The sequence below is a fragment of the Nilaparvata lugens genome, chromosome 6 (genome assembly GCF_014356525.2).
Source record: "Nilaparvata lugens isolate BPH chromosome 6, ASM1435652v1, whole genome shotgun sequence".
NCBI lineage: Eukaryota > Metazoa > Arthropoda > Insecta > Hemiptera > Delphacidae > Nilaparvata > Nilaparvata lugens.
The window spans coordinates 64,631,105-64,645,617 of record NC_052509.1 but is presented as its reverse complement, the minus strand read 5'-3'; the positions used below and the strand labels follow the sequence as shown (position 1 = coordinate 64,645,617).

Genomic DNA, 14,513 nt, shown 5'->3' with positions numbered 1-14,513 from the left:
TCGTAGTAAATAGTGTCTCCATTTTCTTATAGACTCCACAATGGCATAGGCTTCTTTCTCAACAGCTGAATGCCTGGTTTCACTTTGGGACAAAGTTCGTGAGAAAAAGGCTACTGGTCGAGAATTTTGTGTTAATGTTGCACCAATTGCAAAATCTGATGCATCTGTCTCAATTATGAATGGTACATTTTCATCAACAAAGAGCAGTACCGCGGAAGCAATTTCATTTTTCAACAATTCCAAAGTTTCCATCTGATCTTGAGATAGAGGGAATTTCTGTATGTGGACAAGGGGGTGAATCTTTTGAGAAAAGTTTTTAATCCATCGGGAGTAATGAGCCAGTAATCCCATGAGTCGTTTCATTTCTTTAGCATTTCTTGGGGGTGGAAAGTTCATGAGTGGTGCAAGGCGTTCTGGGTCAGGTTTAATTTCTCCATGTTTTATCTCATACCCAAGGAACTTCAATGATTTTTTTGAAAATTTACATTTTTCTTCATTTATAGTCAAGCCATACAATTCAATTACTTGTTGAAATTTCTTAAGATTTCTGTCATGTTCTTCTTGATCTGAACCGCAAATGACAACATCATCCAAATAGGCAAAGCAGTCGTTCAAATTCTCTCTTTCTATAAGTCCGTTTATTGTACGTTGGAAGGCAGCTTGGTTACTCCGAATGGTATTCGTTTGAACTGATAAAGTTTTCGGCCTACTTCAAAGGCAGTGTAATGTCGTTCATTCTCAAGAATCGGTATTTGATGGTAAGCTGACTTGAAATCTACAGTACTAAAAATGTTGTACTTGGCAATTGTGTTTACAAGATCTTCGATCAATGGGAGAGGGTATGCGTCTAAATTTGTGAATTTATTAATAGTCTGTGAATAGTCTATGACCATTCGTTTCTTCTGTCCATTGGTTACAATGAAAGGCTGGGCACGCCAACTGGACTGGCTTTCCTCAATTATTCCTTCTGTAAGGAGGCGATGACCTCATTCTTAATGAATTCATAGTCATCTTGTGGGTGTCTTCTGGATCGGGTAGTTATTGGGTGGCAATCGGGAGTCAAGTCATTGAAAAGGGAACATGGTTTTATCATGGCCTCCACCAAGAGGCAATCTTTCAAGGGTGGTGTGGTTGTAGAATTATTATCTATTACAAGAGGCTGTTTATTACCATTGAATGCTAAACTTATTGTAGAGTGATTCATCAAAAAATCGTGACCAAGTATCACATTGCAACAGCATTCTTTTAATACCAAGAGTTTAATATTGTTGTATTCATTTCCTTTGTACACAATATTGCTATAAACACATGCTTTTGTAGCGGTGTTATGTTGAACAGATGCAAATCTTATAAAACAAGAATCTGATGCAGTTTTAAATTTATTTGTTTTTGCAAATTTTTCATCAATAAAACTGGCAACACTTCCGGTATCAATAAGAGCTGGTGTATTTATTCCATTCACCGAAACAATAATTGTAGCTTTAGAAAGATTACTGGCTATACCAGCTGCAGTAATAGTTGACGTAGTTAGTTTTTCTTTGAGCGTTTTACTTTTACACACATGGGAAAAGTGTCCAATTCGGGAACATTTATGACAAGTCTTTCCTATTGCAGGACATTCTTGAGAATTTGAGTGTTTTTTATATCCGCAACGTTGGCATTGAACGGATTTCTCTACAATTGCCTGTCGATTTTGGGTTACAGCATTAACATCTGAGAAAGATTCACTCAAGCTTATGTTTTTATTTTCTTCAACAGAGTTTGTATAACAAGTACTTTTAAAGGAGTCGGCATATGTTTTTGCGGATTCAAGAACACGTGCTTGGGAAACGGTTTCTTGTAGACTCAAATCTCCTTGTTGAAAAAGTTTCTCTTTAATTTCAATAGAACATAACCCTGAAACAAGAGCATCTCTAATATGCTCGTTTTTGTTTTCTTCGGCTGACACTCTAGTGAAGTTACATGATAAGCTTAATCTTTTTAGTTCAGAATAGTAGTGATCAATGGACTCACCTATTTGTTGTTTTGTATTAGCAAGGCAGTATCGTGCATAATTTCGTTCTTTGGTTTAACGAACATATCTTCCAACATGGATATAGTTTCTTCATATGAAGTATAGCTTTCCACAATTTCGTATAAAGCAGGTGATGAGAAGTTTACCAATATTTTCATTTTGTCTTTGGTTGTCGTTCCTTCTAAGAAATTTTCGAACGTCTTTTTCCAATGTTTCCACTCTCTCTCTGCCGTAGGCGAATCTGGGTCGATAGATAATTCCTTGGCTTGAGAAACTTGTCAATATGTGATTCCATCTTATCTTCTTCGTAGTTACGGTTTTCAATCGTTTTTGTCTTTTTCTTTGTCGGCATTTTATTTGATTAAATTGAAATAAGTAAACTCTTCATTTGTAGAGCTTTAATCAAATAAAATTGAACATGACTTTCTACTAGTAACGGATCAACAACATTTGATTTTTATGAATGAATCAATGACAACGAAAACATATGGTTTATCATATCACGACACTAAGTACCTGATTGAATAATTACAAAAGTTCAACAGCTGAGTCATAATTTTGACACAGTCCCACACACATGAACTCGCTCACCCACTTCCATCATCAACAGACGACGAAATAATTATTATCAGCTGTTTTTCCAAGGATGAATAATAATTATCCTTTTAATGTCCTTCAGTAATTTTTCCCAGGGATGAGAACTAGTGCAATCGATTTTTTATATTATAAACCTACTATGTTCTGAATTTCGTGAGAATCGTTAGAGCCCTTTTCGAGATCCGGTAGAATAGAAACATATAAACATCTAAAAATATGAACAGAAATTGCTCGTTTAAAGCTGCGTTTACACTAAAGTTAATAACAAAATGTTAATAACTTAATCCTTATAGATTCTATTGGATTGAACATATCTTATCATACACATGATAAACATATGTGTCTGTCAAGTTCCGTTCAATCTAATAGAATCTATAAGGATTAAGTTATTGACATTTTGTTAATAACTTTGGTGTAAATGCAGCTTAATAGTATAGGATTAAAATTTGAAAGAAGAATAGTACAAGCTAAGCTTAGATTTCCATGTTCAGATTACGATATCTATGATGATAGATCGTTTTTATGATTGTATTGATGCATAAATGACAGATTAATTGAAAAAAATGTGATTGTCTCTTATGATAACTTATGTGAGAATTATGAAGAGGCACAAACAAATGACACGTTTAACAAAGTGCACGGAAACAAAAAGATGGATACAGTTAGAACTATCTCAAGATGTGCGAGCATCATGAAGAGATGGTGGACGGTCCCAATATATTAAATAGGTACACGAAATTTACTAAAAAAAATAAATAGAATGTTATCACAAGATGTGTGAACATTATGAAGATCATTAGGGAGTCAGGGAAAATGATGATTATGAGTGTGGTCTCCAACAGACTCCTGACCACCTGTAAATGGTAGAATTTGTAGTATCCTGTATTTGATAATTCTAGTACTGTATCACTTGCCAATAAAAGACATAAGCAAATTCATATGGCTTTTGTTGGTGGGGAGTCCCTTGCGGGAAGGTCCCACCGCCTGAATATATAATTTAAGCCGTCAATGGGCATTACAACTGTCATACTTCAGCCGGAACCGACAGTTTAACGTGCCCATCTTCAAATAGAAGACATATTTTCAGCAGATAACAAGTTTTTCACAAATATGCTGAGAGATTGATCTGTAAAAGGTAGTTAGTTTGGTGAGGTCCAATACTTATTGAACTTCTATACCTAACCTTGTGCAATGACTGTGGATTTTAGGGGTTAGGGACTATTTTCTTGTATTAATTACATTTATTGATAGCTTGATTGATTGATTGATTGTGGTACCTGGACTAAGGGCGAACACAGTGGGCTTGTTGTGTTTGGGTGCCGGGTAGAGGAGCTGCGTGATGAGGCCATCAGAGTGCATCGAGTGATGATGCACCAGCTCTGCCAAAGTGTTGAACTTACTCTCACTAGTCACGTACACCTGCAATAAACACACAATTATTTATTTATACGTGGATACAATAACAAATCATATAAATATGATTGGGAAGGAACAACAGGCTTGGCCCAAAACTATTCCATTCCCAAATTTTGATTACATGTCCAAAAAATAGGTTATGTTTCTTCAGAAAGAAGTTCAAGCTCAACTTTCTTATTGCCAGTTTAATCATTATATATCTTAAAATCACTAAACAGTAACAATTCACATAAGGTGTAACAATAGGTAACTTGTTAACCGTTCATTTTACAGAGAACTTTGAATGTTCAACTTCCCTTCTTTTTTGTGAAATTTTACATGCCGTTTTAAATTGAAAATATGGCCGCCATCTTCCAAAATGGAAGACAACTTTATTTCTTTAAATGACAACCCCCATTTTTTATGAAATTTTTGGATTCTACTTAAAATTCAAAGAGATTTTTACTCTTATCATTTTTTGAATAAACCTAACCGTTTAGGATGTACAGCCATAATAAGCCACACATAATCATATTATGGATATTTGCATTACTTTTTCAAATTCAAATTGAGTTTATTCACAGAAATCATTACAAATACAGTACACATGTATAAATAATATAAATACTTGTGAATTTTCCCCACATAGACAAGTCTGTGTGTGGGGAAAGAGTTCTAATGAAAAAAAATTGATACTAAATTGGTACTGGCTTATTATGGCTGTAGATCCTACACGGTTAGGTTTATCAAAAAAATGACAAGAGTAAAAATGTCTTGAAATTCTATGTAGAATCCAAAATTATCATAAAAAATGGGGGTTGTCATTAAAAAAAATAAAGATGTCCTACATTTTGGATGATGGTGGCCAAATTTTTAATTTAAAATGGCATGTTGTAAAATTTCACAAAAAAGAAAGGAAGTTGAACATTTAAACTTATCTGTAAAATAAACGGTTAACAAGTTACCTATTGTTACACCTTATGTGAATCACTCAGTATATTAAATTTATTGATTATAATAATTCATTCAAAAATCCAATGAAAGCTACATAAATAGAATCTAGGGTTATAAAATAAAAATAGATAGAAACCTCTGCTACTGCAAATATTGACCGAAGAACTATAAATAGCAGAAGGAAATTGTTGAATGAAACTGTGCCCAGAACGGGAATCGAACCCAGAACCTCAAGCCGTTCATTCAATACAATATTAGACAAGCCGGCTAGTTATCAAAGTTGGAAGAGTCTTGATGGGATGGAAGGTTTTTCCATCTACTATTCATTGATAATTATTATCAACCAAAAATCCAAATAATGTAGCAGAGTGTACATTGTTTCGAGCAAACCTTTCCATCGATATCCTCTAACCTTCTCTGGCAATGGTACATTTTGCCAGGGAATTTACTGACGCCTCTGATCAAAATAGCGAGGAGACTAGTTGTCGGGGAGACAGTTTGGCGGCGACCCGGTGTATCACTTTCGGATGAACGAGAAGGTTAGAGGATATCGATTGGGTCGCCGCCAAACTGTCTCCCCAACAACTAGTCTCCTCGCTATTTTGATCACAGGCATCATTAAATCCCCTGGCAAAATATACCATTGCCGTCAACTAGTCTCCCCAACAGTAAATCCCCTACTAGAACGAAGGAGCTTAGTTGTCGGCAACAACTGGGCTCCTCACAAGCTCACGACAACTAGACTCCCCGACAGTAAATCCCCTACTAGAACGAAGGAGCTTAGTAGTCGGCAACAACTGGGCTCCTCACAAGCTCACGACAACTAGTCTCCCCGACAGTAAATCCCCTACTAGAACGAAGGAGCTTAGTTGTCGGCGACAACTGGGCTCCTCACAAGCTCACGACAACTAGTCTCCCCAACAGTAAATCCCCTACTAGAACGAAGGAGCTTAGTTGTCGGCGACAACTGGGCTCCTCAAAAGCTCACGACAACTAGTCTCCCCAACAGTAAATCCCCTACTAGAACGAAGGAGCTTAGTTGTCGGCGACAACTGGGCTCCTCACAAGCTCACGACAACTAGTCTCCCCGACAGTAAATCCCCTGCTCGATAGATCTACGAGGGGTCTGGTTGTCGTGATCGTAACCGAAAACTAAGCTCCCCAACAGCTGATCCCCTATTGGACATTGAAACCAGCTTGAAGCGGGAAGGGAAGTAGTACAATCACAGACACTGTTTCACACATTCTATGAATTCGATTATTAGAAGAAAAGCTTGTTGATGTTGTCACTTCTATCACTGCAAACATAAAATGGAAAAATACACTATTAATAAAAAATATTTCTCTTTCCGAATTCAACTGACTTGTAAACGTTCCTTATTGAATTGGCAATCATTTTCAGCATGAGTCTGTATGTCTCGCAAGTGATTCCTGCATTTATGTATAGAATGTTATATTCTATATCATCAAGCAAAACTCTGATCTACTGTTTAGTCTTCAACTTATGGTGAATGAAAAAGACTAAGAAATTGTCAAAAAACCACTGATTTATCGATAATTAGAAAGACCGGTTTCGGTTATTACACCATTGTCAATCTCTGATAAACTCTCTGTTTCTTTCTAATTATCGATAAATCAGTGGTTTTTTGACAATTTCTTAGTCTTTTTCATTCATTATGAATAATTACCACAATATCAACTTCTCAACTACACAAAAAGTTCAACTTATGGCATTCAAAACTTTAGTTTGAAACTTTAAACTCTTATATTTTTGTTTTTCAAAGTAATGTGAATTTTAGGAATAATTCTACATTGATTTCTCACTGTTCTCTTTTGAATAACTTTTCATTAATTTGTAATTATTCTCTTTTGATTAATTATGATTGATCAAAGTTAATCTTGATTTTTTACTAATATGAAAAATGTAAAGGGTTGTGTGGCAGCGAGTCCTAACTTCGACCTTGATAAAGTCGGGTACGGTGACGACAACCAAGCTCCTTGCACGCTAGCGTCAACTAGTCTCCCCGACAGTAAATCCCCTACTGGTTCAGAGGGACTAGTTGTCGGGACCGTGGACGACAACTAAGCTCCTCGGACGCTGACGATAACCAAGCTCCTTGCACGCTAGCGTCAACTAGTCTCCCCGACAGTAGATCCCCTACTGGTTCAGAGGGGACTAGTTGACTGTCGGGAGCGTAGATGACAACTAAGCTCCTCGGACGCTGACGACAACCAAGCTCCCCGTCAGTAAAGCTCCTCTCTCAGGAGCTCAGCTGACGCCGTCAGTAAATCCCCTCGAAAGTGGGTTTAAAAGGATCTTTACTGTCGGGGAACTTAGTTGGCGCGTTAGAATGATACACCGCTATTTTAGAATGAATGAGAGAACATTGCTGAGCAAACCTTTCCATCGCTATCCTCCACCCTCTATCAGCAGCGTTTATCCGAGAGTGATCATATACCTACTGATATGTTTTTTGGAATAAATTAGTGAGTATTTTCATAGAGTAAAGATAGCATAAGAAGATATCCAATAGTAAAATAATAATAATAATATCGAGTGACCTGGGTGGCTCAGGTCTAGTGTCAGAGTTTTCAGGTCGCAACTGATCAATTTCAGGGCCTCTGACATGACCTAACGACTACTTTTTAGGCAGCCGGGACCAATAGTATAGGGCGATTATGTTCCAAATTTCACTGTTAACTCAAGCAGTTAGTCCGAGTGAAGCTATGTGACGCTCGTAGTCTCACACTTTGCCATTCTCACCCAGACAGTAATAATAGACAAAAGTCGACAGTAATCGGCTTGAAATTTGAAACATGAAAACCCTATACCCAGGGTCTTATCTACCCAGTGGATACCTTCTTATGCTATACAGAATGTTTCAGAAGTAGTGTGGAACATTTCAGGGTATTGCTCCTGGATGATAGGAGACAACAAATGTCATATATACTCAATATTATTCGTTAAAAGTGGTAATTGAGTGGAATATTTCTAATTAATTTGTCAATTTAAGCCATCTAAATTCAAAATTTATAGTTTTAGTGTTTATTTTGAACCAAAATTTTATAAAAATTGTACACGTGAAATTCTAACCTTATCTTGGACTTTGTCACCTATAAATTTGGAAGAAAAATAGCACAAGGACTACCTTATTATTTTATCTTTCAATGTTATTACATTAGTGTTATTTGCATTGTAAATAAATGAAATAAATATTTGAAGTGTCCAAAATTCAGCGGTTATCCTTATAGCTGCCATTTAGTTTTTTTTCACTCAGGAATTTTTATCTCAAGAACGAAAAGTTGTATTGATCTGAAATTTGGCATGAATATTTATGGTATAAAGACTCAACTTTAAAAAATAAAATAAAAAATTTTCGATGTACATATTCAAAATGGCGGCCATTTGAAATATTTTTTATGCAAATTACACGAAAACCTTTCACTTTACAGAAAATTTACAAGAGACAAAAAAGTTGACAAATTTTATCAAGATTTCAAGGATACTTTATTTATTGAGATTGGTCAAAGAATAACAGAAAAATTAATTCTTTTCGTACTGCATGAATGCACAAGACAAACAAGATCATCTTAAATACAATTTGAATTAAAAATTTAATATTGATGTTTAAATGGATAAAAGTGATCATGCATGGTTTTCGTGAAATTTGCCATAAAAATTCTTTTCAGAAATATCACTTTTCTCCATTTAAACATCAATATTAAAATTTTTAATTCAAATTGTATTTAAAGATGATTTTGTTTATCTTGTGCATTTATGCAGCACAAAAAGAATTTATTTCTCTGTTATTCTTCGACCAATCTTTTATCTTACCCTTGCTAACTTTATTGTCTCTTTTAAATTTTCTGTAAAGTGAAATTTGGCGTCGAAAATGTAAAATTGCCGCCATTATGAATATGTACATCGAACATTTTTTATTTTATTTCTTAAGATGAGTCTTTATAGCATAAATATTCATGCCAAATTTCAGATCAATAAAACATTTCGTTCTTGAGATAAAAATTCCTAAGTGAAAAATAAAACAAAATGGCAGCTATAAGGATAGCCGCTGAGTTTTGGACACTTCAAATACGACAGTATTTGTAGTCTCCTATCATCGGTTTAATCTCCTATCATGCTCTTTTGCTGTAGTATTGGAGCGTTTGATTGACACCTACTAATACCTGTAAAACATAATACCCAATGGCATCTTATTTTCGTTGATTGTATGTATTATTATGCATCTTACGTTTTTTGTTAATTATTTTAGAATTATTATCTATGTATTATTATATCTCTTATTATTATGAGATAATATTATTATCTTATGTGATAATATTATATTAATAAGAGATATTATTATTATGAGAATGTAATAAAATCATAAGAAAACAAAGATATTGTCAAATTTCACTAAAAAGTGAAAAAAGATATTGTAAATTTCACTTTTTAGTGAAATTTGACAATATCTTTGTTTTCTTATTATGGAGAGATTTCACAACATCACCATCAATTCTACTAATTTTAGTAATAAAATCATGTTATGTAGCTGTGTTATCATTTGAGATGGTTTGTAAAACTGTAATTTTGTTACCATGTTACCATAGGCGACAAGCCTAGTAACGATTGTAAAATAAAATCTAACTATCTACCTATCTATCTATCTATCATCCAGGAACAATACCCTAAAATGTTCGACACTACTTCTGAAACACCCTGTATTTTATCTATGATATTCTTGATAGTTTCCAAGTGTTTTTGCCCACCTTTCCATCGCTATCCTCGTTAATACGGTAGTGATAAACGCGGCCCTCGTACCGCAGCGAAATGCTACGCTGGCCGGGGCTGCTCTCACTCTCCCGCACCAGGAAGCTACCATTGATGCCCGAACTGAGCAGATACTCGGCCGCGTTCCGGGAGATCGGCCCGTGGTACCACGAGTGCTTCTCCAACGAGTTGACCGGTGTCACGTAGTTGGACGGCACCCAGCCCACCTGGCTGCCCGCCCCGTGCGCCTCGCACCACTCGCCGCTCTTGTTGTAGGACAGGATTCTCACCTGTTCACCTGTGAAACAACATCAAGCATATCATAAATAAAAAGTAAATTTTGATGAAATTAGACTTAAACACATCATAATATAAAGCAAATAATATTGACTTTGTTGAAGTTCTGACACTGAGTTACTAGTAAATATTTGAGAAAACACTTACTTTTGTTGGAGTCTTGAGGAATGTATTTCACTCCTGAAGAGTAGCTTCATCAGCCTCACATCAGGCTGATGAAGCTCCTCTTCAGGAGTGAAATACATTCCTCAAGACTCCAACAAAAGTAAGTGTTTTCTCAAATATTTACTAGTAACACAGTGTCAGAAGTTCAACAAAGTTATTATATAGTGTTTCGTCATGGAAAGCAACTTCAAATAATATTGCTATGGACTATTAGACGATCTCTCTCGCGAAAACACTGCGCATGCTCAAAACTTATGCGAAACGTGATAAAGTGCGAACAGAACGAGTAGATTTCGGTTTCGATCGAAGTCACTATAGGTTGTTACTTCAGGAAGTGTCAATTTTGGAACACGATTCGATTATTAAAATTCGAATTCATTTACAAAAACCAAATGAAAGCCAGTGATAATCTGGGAAGGAATTAAACTTGAGACCAACTCAAGATTTAAGGAATGAGAACACAGCTGGGAATACATAGCCTGAATACAAAGAAAGTTTAGAATAAGAGTAATGTATTATTGAATTACATAAAAAAGAAAACATTAAACAAATGAAGTGGGTAACGATGTTCATTCCTCCTCATTTTCAATCACTAATCTGACATCATTGAAACTACCAAATATTTCTTACCCGTATCACTTCATTCAAACAGTATTACCCAACTTCAACTTTCCCATACTTTCTAAATAATGTATATTATTTATCAAAGTTATTTGTATTATAAAATTTGTTGGAAACATATTGATATTTCGGAACTGTTCCATAATTGTGAAGTTTTATTGTCAATTACACTTTACAGGATACCTGCAATGCTGGCCTGTAGTTTCGTGTTGAAAGTACAGGTGAAGTTGTGTTGGTTTCAACACGAAAATGCAGTACTGTAAAATAATTAAGACAAATTGACAATAGAAATCAGTGTTTTTTTAATAATTTCTATCATTTTTTTGTATTTTGTTTTTGGCAAATAAAATTCATTCATTCATTCATTCATGTCCAATTTGAATTTAAATGTTTTCAGACTTCCGCACTCATTTCCCCTGGTTTGTAACTTTAAATTACATGCTTTCAGACTACCTCCCTTATTTCCCATGGTAGCTACCACTTTAAAACAAAACTAATGATGCCCTACAATGATTTCAAACCCTTGACCGTCCAGGGTGGAAAGATAATTTGTCTATTCACCCACCACCCGAAAAAAATAAAGAAAGCCGAATTTCGAAGCGAGACTAATCTTCCCATTGTAGCATGGGGCGCCTCATCACACACACATGGTAGCAGTATGGTAATTTAATGGGGGCTTTTTCCCATTGAAATCAAACGAGTGGATGGATGTTCGTCGAAAGAAGTGTCACAAAATGAAGATTACAAAGTGAAGAATGAAGATAAATCTCTGTATAGGGAGCCAAGTCAACAACATCTGTTACACAAGCAGGGCAGAAGAAGATGAAGATGATGATGAAGAAGAAGAAGAAGAAGAGAAGAAGAAGAAGAAGAAGAAGAAGAGGAACGGAAATAAGAAGAACATGGGAAGCAAGAAAAACATGGGAATGTTTTGGTGGCATAGTGGTCTTTCCCTTCACTAATCACTATCTTCTACTTGACAACTATCCTAAATTTATCTTCCCTCCCTTTTCATTTCTCCTCCTTCTTCCTTTCTGAACTTGTTTCTCTTTTTATTACGTTTCTTTCGACTATTTCTTTCAAACATTCACTTCACTGAAGTCTGTTTCATTGCCTTTTAATTAACACATTACTGTGTAGTAGAGATTGGACTGGTTTAGAGAGCTTAGTTTACAGTATTGGAACTTAAAGTTGTTCATTGGTTATCTGTATTATCAATTGAAAATGTAAATAATCTAAAGTAATTTTAGTTTGTTGATTGGTTATCTGCATTATCAATTGAGAATGTAAATAATCTCGGGTAATTTTAGTTTGTTCATTGGTTATCTGCATTATCAATTGAAAATGTAAATAATCTAGGGTAATTTTAGTTTTTTCATTGGTTATCTACATTATCAATTGAAAATGTAAATAATCTCGGGTAATTTTAGTTTGTTCATTGGTTATCGGCATTATCAAATGAAAACGTAAATAATCTAGGGTAATTTTAGTTTGTTGATTGGTTATCTGCATTATCAAAATTGAAAATGTAAATAATCTAGGGTAATTTTAGTTTGTTCATTGGTTATCTGCATTATCAATTGAAAATGTAAATAATCTAGGGTAATTTTAGTTTGTTGATTGGTTATCTGCATTATAAATTGAAAATGTAAATAATCTAGGGTAATTTTAGTTTGTTCATTGGTTATCTGCATTATCAATTGCAATAATTGTAAATAATCTAGGGTAATTTTAGTTTGTTCATTGGTTATCTGCATTATCAATTGAAAATGTAAGTATCTAAGATAATTTCAGTTGAAGAAAATTACAAAATACAATAATTTTTTAGTAGAAGTGGAGGTTATAATTATTGTGATGATGATCTATATTGAATAAGTACACTCATGCCCGGTTTCACAGAGCTCGATTCACAGAGCTCGAAAAAGACACTTGATCATGTTCAAATCAGGCACGGTTTACAACGAGTGCACTGGAACACAAAAAAAGCTTTCTAAGGCGATAGTTACCATCAATAATTCCAGAGCACACTCTTGTAAAGTGCACCCGGCTTCACCATGTTCAAATTTCTTCACCGAGCTTGGTAAAACTTGACACTGATGTAGCCATGTCTTTTTATAAAACACTTCATTGACATGGGCTACTTTTAAATTAATAAAACAAAATAACATCTTATAGCACCCTTTATTAAAAAAAAAACTTTAAAATAGTTGAACAACTAGTTTCGGTCATATTACACTTATTTTATTTTATAACCTGTCGATGGTCTAATATCATCGAAACTAGTTGTTCAACTATTTTAAAGTTTTTTTTAAAATAAAGGGTGCTATAAGATTTTATTTTGTTTTATCCATGTCTTTTCATACGCCTTGATAACTCATTATTCCAATACAGAGACTGAAAACAATGTACAGTTTGAAGACACTGGTTAGTGGTTACTTTTTTCAATTATAATGTTAGAGGCTATTTCATGAAAACAATTAATGACTCTGGTTCGATATACGCTGTCTAAATTTGGGATAAGAATAGCACAAGGTTACCTTATTTTCTCTCACCCTATCATTTTGATGATGTACTTATTGTATCAATGAATAAATAAAATAGATACAGAACAGATTGTAGACTTGTCAAATTTCACTAAAAATTTATTAAAAACTTTAAAACAGTAGCATGGTTTCACGTTTACCAACGCATCATCAGCTGTACTGAGGAATGATGATACAGAAACATTCTTAACCTAATCTTAGTAGTCTAGAGCTTCTAAATTCAGTCTAAAGCCACTCAATTATTTAGGAGCTCTAGACTACTAAGATTAGGTTGAGAATGTTTCTGTATCCTCATTCCTCAGTACAGCTGATGATGCGTTGCTAAACGTGAAACCATGGTACTGTTTTAAAGTTTTTAATAATTTTTTAGTGAAATTTGACAATATCCTTTGTTTTTTATTATGGAGAGATTTCACAACATCACCATCAATTCTACTAATTTTATTAGATTGTAGACTGTTTTCCAAAATATTCAGGAATACGTTGAAAACTATAATTTCTTCTAATACAGCAAAACATTAAAATTATCTTAAGATTAGAAAATCTCAATTATTCAAGTATTTATTCTGAATTCCACTCATTCCAAACACAAAATACCACTTCAAATATATGAATAGAACTCAAAATACAATTAATTTACTCCATTCTCCATACATGAAAATGTGTAACCCAGAATAAGTGGGAACTCAATAGAGCCTTGGTACCACTAAAAACTCCCATCAAAGCCTGAAACTCACTGTTTCATCTAACTAATTAGGGTCAATCAGAGATTGATAACTTATCACGAGGTCTTTAGGGTTAAATAGTAGAATGGGAGATCCATTAATTTGATTTACCGTCGGCCAGACCGTATCTCTGAGTTACTAGATCAGGAAGTATTTTTTGTATGATCTATTTCCTTCGATCCATCTTAATCAATTATTGTTTTTTATTACCCTTTCTATCTTGAATAACGGAAATCATCAGATGGAAGCATCTGGTCTGCAAAGATTTATCGTTCCTCTGTCACATTCATAAATTGAAACTTATGGGGATTGATATCATTACATATAATACACGGATGAATCTGTCTGTCAAGTTGACATAATGAAGCATTCATCAAATGTTTTATAGTTCCAAGAATCCATACTATTCAGTTTGGAAAGTGTTATTTTTACTT

The 14,513-nt window shown here is 34.5% G+C and overlaps 1 protein-coding gene across 6 annotated transcripts in view; it reads right to left on the bottom strand.

The window, feature by feature from the left end:
• The window catches only part of LOC111062204 (tyrosine-protein kinase Abl), a 227,440-nt gene that overhangs the window by 34,366 nt on the left and 178,561 nt on the right, over nucleotides 1-14,513 (bottom strand). For all 6 annotated transcript variants that reach the window (XM_039431667.1, XM_039431669.1, XM_039431668.1 and 3 more), the window contains 2 exons: nucleotides 9,728-10,026; nucleotides 3,889-4,030 (listed from right to left, as the gene is read on the bottom strand). In XM_039431667.1, coding sequence (XP_039287601.1) covers nucleotides 3,889-4,030; nucleotides 9,728-10,026 — 441 coding nt within the window. The remainder of the gene's footprint in view (nucleotides 1-3,888; nucleotides 4,031-9,727; nucleotides 10,027-14,513) is intronic.